Consider the following 7,069-nt stretch of genomic DNA (forward strand, 5'->3'; position numbering starts at 1 on the left):
TGTCTGCCTACACTCCCAATTTCCCCAGAGGAGGAATGCAGTTCTGTGTCCTGAAAACAAAACATTATCTGGTGTATGCTGCACTGTTTCCCATCCTGTTTTCCAATCTGACACCAGTTGTTGATTCTGAATCCCTCATCACTGACAGACCTGTGCTGGAGCCCTCCAAGTTCTGCAGTGCCCCCTTTTATAGACTGTAAGTTTGCACTTCCCAGGCTGTTGCCTCACCCCTTCCAACCCTTTCCATTTGACACTGGCAAGAAGCAAAGTGCCTCACAGTATTAAAAATAGAAGGCAACGTGCTCTGGATGACTGTATGTTCATAATGCTCAGGGCACCACACAGGGGAGAGTCACACCTCACACAAAAGCAACTCAAACATTTGCTTCCAACCCACACACAGAACTTATACAACAGCCTCTGTTCCCACCATACCACACACACACCTCTCACATTAGAATTGGTCATTTTATTTACAACAGGCTCACTAAAGAGCATTTCAAGACTTCATTCAAGTTGCTGTTACACATGATTTTCCAGCTTGTACTACATGACTACCTTACCACATGACACTTAGCTTTGATGAAAGATCACATTGCAGCTTCCTTTGACAGGGAAATTAAGTCCTCTGAAGGATGTTTCTGGGAAGCTCTGACAGGCAGGCCTTCATCTCTTGTAGTTCCTGGATCTGAGCATTCTGAGGACCAAAGTGCACTGACAAAATCCCTTCTGCTCTTTGAATTGTGCTCAGAGCTTCAGAAACTGCAAATCTGAAATAGGAAGATAATAAGAACAGAGCATGCAAAATACTTAATTCAGCTTCTTGACTTACACAACCTTTAAGTCCTCCCTAACAAAAACCTAAACCTCTTCATGGCTACAGATCCCCCCGTCCTCTGCTTTCCAGAAGCAGGAAAATTGTGTCTGCTTCAGCTGCAAAGGGAGGATGAGGGAGATGGAAAGATAAGGAGATGGACAAAACCTGAAAACATTGAGTATATAGGAACCCACTACTTCATCACTGCAGCTCCTGCTAAAATTAATTTGGTTAAAGGGAGTTATTATGAGGAGATTTTCAGAATCAGGGGATTTCCTTGCCAATAAAGCAAGAGGATTTCATTCCCTCTTTTGAGAAGATGTCAGCAACATTATACAACTGAGATATAAACGCTAGGGGTGATGAGTTGACAGAATAAAACAATTGGACAGGGAATAAACTGAGCCAGGAAGAAGGAAAAGATAGACAGGCACAAAGGAGAGAAACAGAATCCTAAAAGAGTACCTGTGCTAGACTGCCCTGTGTCCTGTGAGACACCCTCAAGGTGTGCCTTGATATTGTGTCAGACACACAGGAGTGGTGCAGGGCAGGGACAGAGGATGAAACCAAACTCACCCATTGAAGAGGATTTGTGCCAGCTTGAAAAGTTCATGGCCTGTTTCTACACTCGATGGCCCATGGTGCATTTCCACAATCTCAATACTCTTCTTCAGGTGTCTGGCTGCTTCCTGCCACTTCCCTGATGGAAAAACAAGCAAAACAAAACAATGGGAAATTAATAAATACTTCCTAGAGTTACTGCCACCCTAAGAATCTGACAGAATTAATCAAAATGTGGTGAATTCTATCCACAGCACCAGGACAGGGAATCTAAAAGAACGTGAGAGCACAGTATTGTTCACTGGCTGCTGGGAACACAGGTTTGGTCTTTCTGAGAGCCCCGCTGACAAAAACCAGGGAAAAAATGAGAGGGCCAGTCCAAGAAAAAACTAGTTATGTTAAATTCAAAGTTAAGGAAACATGAAACAGTGATAGGACAGTGCCATACCAAGAGTAGCATAGACCTGTGCCAGATGATCCTCCATTTCTCCCATCAGTAAATGCTCTGGAGACAAGAAGGTTCCAGCATCCATCTGACACTTCAGGAGCATTTTGATAGCCTGATCTATATATACATAAAAAAAAAAAGTTATAAAATTCACCATGCCAGTGTCCAGTTTTCCATGATCCATGAAATAAAATCAATCCAATCTCATCTTTGCACAACTGATTGGGGTTTGGTTAGGATTCAACACTGACTTCATCTGCACCTCTGCTTATTCTACCCCAGCGTTGGCCCAACTCCCTCCAGGAAAACAAGGCCTGGGAATGCCCAACTCCAGTGTTACCCTGATTTCTTTTTATTTAATTACTTTACTATGGAACAATATGCGACTTAGATTAACACCCAGATCAGGGGGTATAAAAAATCTAACGCTGAAGTCCCCAGGGACACCAGGACACATGTCACAGCACCCCAATGGCATGAGCAACACTGCCATCTTATGGCTCCTGTCCCGACCTGGGCTCCTCAGCTCCTGACCTCAGGGCACAAAGCTGAGCCTTACCAGCCTTCCCGACTCTCAGCAGGCTTAAAGCTTTCTTGATTTGTTGCTGAAGGTCCTGTAAACGGCCAGACAAGTGATCTCTGCTGGTTGAGGTTGCACAAGCTTCATTTGAACAGCAAAGAATATCTTCTTCCCCCTGTGGAAATCACCTTTGTGATCACTCCTGTTCACATTCAGCTCAAAGCTTACTCTCCATCAGCATTAGCTCTGGGTTATAGAGTTGCTAAATTGTTCCTCACTTGTATTCATTAAACAAAGTGGTTTTTTAAATAAATTGTTATCAGCTTATTTGTTTTTGTAAGAAACAGTGAGATACTGTCTTGACTCAATAGGGGCTTTTGGCTTCTGAGCAGGGATCAAAGTGAGGTCTTCACCTCTTGGCTTTCCCAGACCCAAACCTTACACACCCCAGTTAAGTTGCACAATCATAACTATGGAGAATTACCTGCATTTGGGCCTGGCATTTGGGACAGCAGAATGAATTTCTGATGGACACCACACTCTTGACACCAGACTCTAACTCCTCAAGGCACGCCGGGCAGCGACACTCGAAGAAATACTGGCTGAGAAGCTGCTGTCTCTCAGCAACCCTCATCCTACACCAGTGAGGCCCTGCAAAGGATGGCAAGGGTAGATATCTCTCACAGGTACAGTTCTTAATATCAGAATAAATGGATTTTTGTTATAATTGAGACTAAGTATATTTTGGGGAGGACACAACTGGAGACTGAAAATCTAACAGAGGGCTTAAGGGACAAAGACTCTGGCAACATTAGATGAGAATTAGATGAGACTTATGATATAAATAGCCATCAGCATGATAAGGGGAGGTGAATGACATCTGTGCCTTGAGACAAACACAGAACTGGGGCTTACCATAGCAATGCAAAACCTCTTGGCCACTTGAGATTGGCTGAGATGCCCTGACAGTAGCAGCTGTCCCACTGAATGACACGCTGGTATTGGGGCAGCACGAGTGGTTCAGGAGGCTGAGGACAGGGAAGAAGGCTGTTGCCAGCCTCACAGGCTTCTTATCTACAACAGCCCCATCTCCAGGCCCTGCAAACAGAGGAAAACCAAGCAGGTTGAGATTGAATGCTCACAAACCCACACAATTTCTGCAACGAGCCCCGTGACCGATCGCAGGCAGCAGCAGAAAGGTTCCTGGTATATTGCTGCAATAAATAATAGCTAAACATGCTCTGCATGTGCACCAAGGAACAGGCCAGCATGGGACACGCCATTAAATTGTAAACAAATCATTTCCATCTGCAATGGGAGCTTTTTACAGCTGAGAATTTAATCTCTTCACTTCACACAAGAAGATGGGCAAGGAGAGGACAGTCCCAGGCTCCTCAGGACAGGAAAGAGGAGCTACTGGAGAGGGTCCAGTGGAGGCCACAGAGATGATGAGGGGTCTGGAGCATCTCTCTTATGAGGAGAGACTGAGGGAGCTGGGCTTGGTTAGTCTGGAGAAGACTGAGAAGGGATCTCATCAATACATAAACAAATACAGGTGTCAAGAGAATGGTGATGGACTCTTTTCTGTGGTGCCAGGATGAGGAGTAACGGCCACAAATTAAACAAGAAGCTCCACCTCAACATGAGGAAAAACCTCTTTCCACTGAGGGTGGCAGAGCACTAGAACAGGCTGCCCAGGGAGGTCTGGAGACATTCCAAACCCACCTGGACGTGTTCCTGTGTCACCTGCTCCAGGTGACCCTGCCTGGGCAGGGGATTTGGACTGAATCATCTTCAGAGGTTCCTTCCAACCCCAACCATTCTGTGACAACACAGTAGGGCTTAATTTTTTTTTAATCTTACCCAACTCCTGCATTACAGTGATTGCTTGTGCATTACACTGCAGCTGCAACACGTGCCTCAGCATTGCTTCTGCCACAGTCTTCAGCTCTGGGGACAATCCATCTGAGGTGCTCTCACATGTCTTTGGTTTGGGCTGCTGCTGAGGCGATTCCTGACTCAACACAGCAGCCTCCAGGCCAGCTGCTTGCAGCTGTTTGCATACAGCTACCACACTGAGCGTGCAGAGGAACTTGTGCTCAGGGCTGTGCTGCTCAGTGTGGGGCAAAAGGTGGAACAGAGCTTGGTAAGAGCTCTGGTACCGACCACTGCTGTCACAACCAGGGACACCTCTGCTACCAGCTCCTGCATCTGCTGCCTCACTGAGAGGCTTGCAGCTTGCCTCAGGGTTCTGAAGGCTCTTGTCCCCACGGTGGGACCACGCCACCAGCCTGCTGACCTCTGCAAATCCTGCCAGCAGGACAGTCCTCAAGGCCACGTGGCAGAAGACCCCCAGGGTGAGGAGCAGCGCTCCCAGGGAACACTCTGTCCTGTGGTACTGCTGCCACGCCATGTCTGCACAGTCCTGGCTGCAGTACTTGGCATAACTGCAGCCCTGGCAAGGCACCGAGGCCAGGAGCTGCCTCAGACAGCGGTGGCAGTAAAGATCCGCGTTGGTGGCTCCAGTGTCCCACGCTGTGTCACCATCCTGCAGGGGAAGGCTCTCCCCAGGGCACAGCACGCTCACAAAGGCCTCCTCTTTCACCAGGCTCTGTCCTGGCACGATGTCCTGGGAGGCCACCAAGTGACGTCCTCTCTCTGCATCAAAACCCAAGCCCAGGGATGAAGATGCACCTGAAATCCTGCTGTTCTCTTCCCAGATCTCTGGCTCCCCTTGAATGCCACCACGTGCTTCTTGTGCAGGCTCTGGACACCTCTCTTTCTCACCTAATTTAACCTTCAGCTGACTTAACTTTTTTAGCCGTGTCAGGTGTGTAGTCATGACCCCATCCAGAGCAATTTTACTCTCCAGCACTCTGAGGATATCCTGTGCATCCTGTAACCTCCCCAGGCACAGCAGACACTCAGCTTTCCGCAGCAGGACCTTGGGCAGAAGCCTGTCTGGATAGCCATGGCTTTCAGCCCTGGCAATATCTTCCAAACAAACCTAGGAACAAAGATAAGGCCTTTTAAGTGGGCTTGAAAACCAGCTCGTGCTCTTTCATTCCACCTAAGACAGTCTCATGGAAGAATTCTGTGTGCTAATCAGCAAATTCCACGTGCATAACCAACCTGCTGCCCAAGTAAAGCATCCTGACACGGAAATGAAGTAGGAAAGTTGAGCTATGGATGCTTTAAGCACAGCTTGGGAAGCACATTTGATCTGCTGTCTCTTGTTCTAACAATCAAACACCTCAGGGGCACCCAGGACCTTGTGGGGTGGGTGCTGCCCCTGGCCCCACTTACCTCAAAGTGCCCCAGGTGCAGGAGGGCGGCCGAGCGGTTGGCAAAGCACACGGACACCTCGGGGCTCCCAGGGAGCTCGTGGGATGCTGCCTGCAGAGACCAGAGAACTGCTGCTGCCTCGGGGGGATCCCTCACAGGACCCTCTCAGCAGGGCCCGCAGGATCCCCTCTTTGGGGATCCCCTCGCGGGAGCTGCTCCTCGCCCCTCACCCTTCAACCATGAGGGGCTGCAGGATCTTGGGGATCCCCTCAGCGCTGTGAGGTGTTGTGGGACCCCCTCATGCCACACCTACCTTGGAGTAGAGCCTCAGGGCAGCCTGGTACCGGCCCCGCTTGAATTCCCGGTTGCCCTGCTCCCGGTACCAGCTCGCGGCCTCCGGCTTCTTGTCCGTGGCTGCCCGGTGGCACAACTGTGCCAGGGCTGCCTCCTCCTCGGTCCTGTGGGACACTGAAGGATCAGTTTGGAATTTCTGGTCCAGCCTCCCTGCTCAAGCAGGATGATCTCTGTGGCACAGGACTGTGTCCAGAGGGTTCTGGAATATCGCCAGCGAGGGAGACTCCACACTCTCAGTCTGTGCCACAGCGTGGGCACTGCACAGGGAAGAAGTTCTTCCTCATGTTCTCAGAATCACAGGATCAATTAGGTTGGAAAAGACCCCTGAGGCCACGGAGTCCAGCCTGTGAGGGATGCCCAGTTTGTCAGCACTGAATGCCATGTCCCAAGCTTTCCTTAAACACCTCCGGGGACAGCGACTTCACCTCCTCCCCGGGCAGCCCATTCCAGCGTCTAACCACCCTCTCTGCGAAGAAACTCTTACCAGCGTCCAACCTAAACCTCCCCAAGTGAAGTTTAAGCCTATATCTTCTTGTCCTATCATCAGCAGCCTGGGACACAAGGCCGACCTCCAACCTGCTGTCAGGTAGAAAGGTGGAATTTTATCCAGATGGAATTTCCCCGGTATCCCTTTCTGCCCGTTGCCCCGTGTGCTATTGCTCGGTTCCACCGAGCGGAGCCTCGTCCATCCTTTGACACCCGCCCCCCCCCTTTTTATTTATACGCATTAAGAGATGCTCCAGTCCCCCCCTCCCCTCGCTGCCCAGCGCCGGACCCGCCCCGCCCGCGGCTCACCGGAGCAGATCGCAACCCAACCGCACTGCGTCGTGAAGCGAAGCCGCCGCCAGCCGCTCCCGCAGCGCCGGGTCCAGCGCGGCCCAGAGCCGGGCAGCGCGGCCCCGCCACTCCGCCACCGGCAGCGCCATCACCGCCACCGCGCCACCGGCGGCGCCACGGCCGCCATGGCGGCGCCCAGCAGCATCCCTGCACGGAACACAGCGGCACTTCCGCCGTACGGCGCCGGACAGCCAATAGAAGCGCCGTGCTGGCGGGTGACGCACGGCGTGGCGTGAGGCGGCGCCGG

At 50.8% G+C, this 7,069-nt stretch overlaps 1 protein-coding gene across 2 annotated transcripts; it reads right to left on the reverse strand.

Moving 5' to 3' along the window:
• Positions 1-449: 449 nt before the first annotated feature.
• On the reverse strand, positions 450-6,911 carry SMYD4 (SET and MYND domain containing 4). Of its 2 annotated transcripts, XM_053995731.1 has the most exons (10): positions 6,781-6,911; positions 5,945-6,089; positions 5,653-5,742; positions 4,210-5,353; positions 3,262-3,444; positions 2,831-2,997; positions 2,386-2,521; positions 1,827-1,943; positions 1,394-1,517; positions 450-770 (listed from the first exon to the last, which is right to left on the reverse strand). In XM_053995731.1, the coding sequence occupies exons 1-10, from the start codon at positions 6,909-6,911 to the stop codon at positions 620-622; spliced, it is 2,388 nt and encodes a 795-aa protein (XP_053851706.1). In that variant the 3' UTR covers positions 450-619. The 2 variants fall into 2 exon arrangements, with proteins under 2 accessions (XP_053851706.1, XP_053851707.1); XM_053995732.1 differs by lacking the exon at positions 5,653-5,742.
• Positions 6,912-7,069: the final 158 nt, after the last annotated feature.

This window comes from Vidua macroura, chromosome 20 (genome assembly GCF_024509145.1).
Source record: "Vidua macroura isolate BioBank_ID:100142 chromosome 20, ASM2450914v1, whole genome shotgun sequence".
Classification (NCBI taxonomy): Eukaryota; Metazoa; Chordata; class Aves; order Passeriformes; family Viduidae; genus Vidua; species Vidua macroura.

Excerpts from the sequence above, each read along its gene's own strand:
- SMYD4 (XM_053995731.1), bottom strand. The coding sequence starts at position 6,911 with ATGGCGCTGCCGGTGGCGGAGTGGCGGGGCCGCGCTGCCCGGCTCTGG. Across the intron at positions 1,944-2,385 it reads GCTGAGAGTCGGGAAGGCTG|ATCAGGCTATCAAAATGCTC; the intron begins GTAAGGCTCAGC and ends ATGTATATATAG. Across the intron at positions 1,518-1,826 it reads ACAGGTCTATGCTACTCTTG|GGAAGTGGCAGGAAGCAGCC; the intron begins GTATGGCACTGT and ends TTTTTCCATCAG.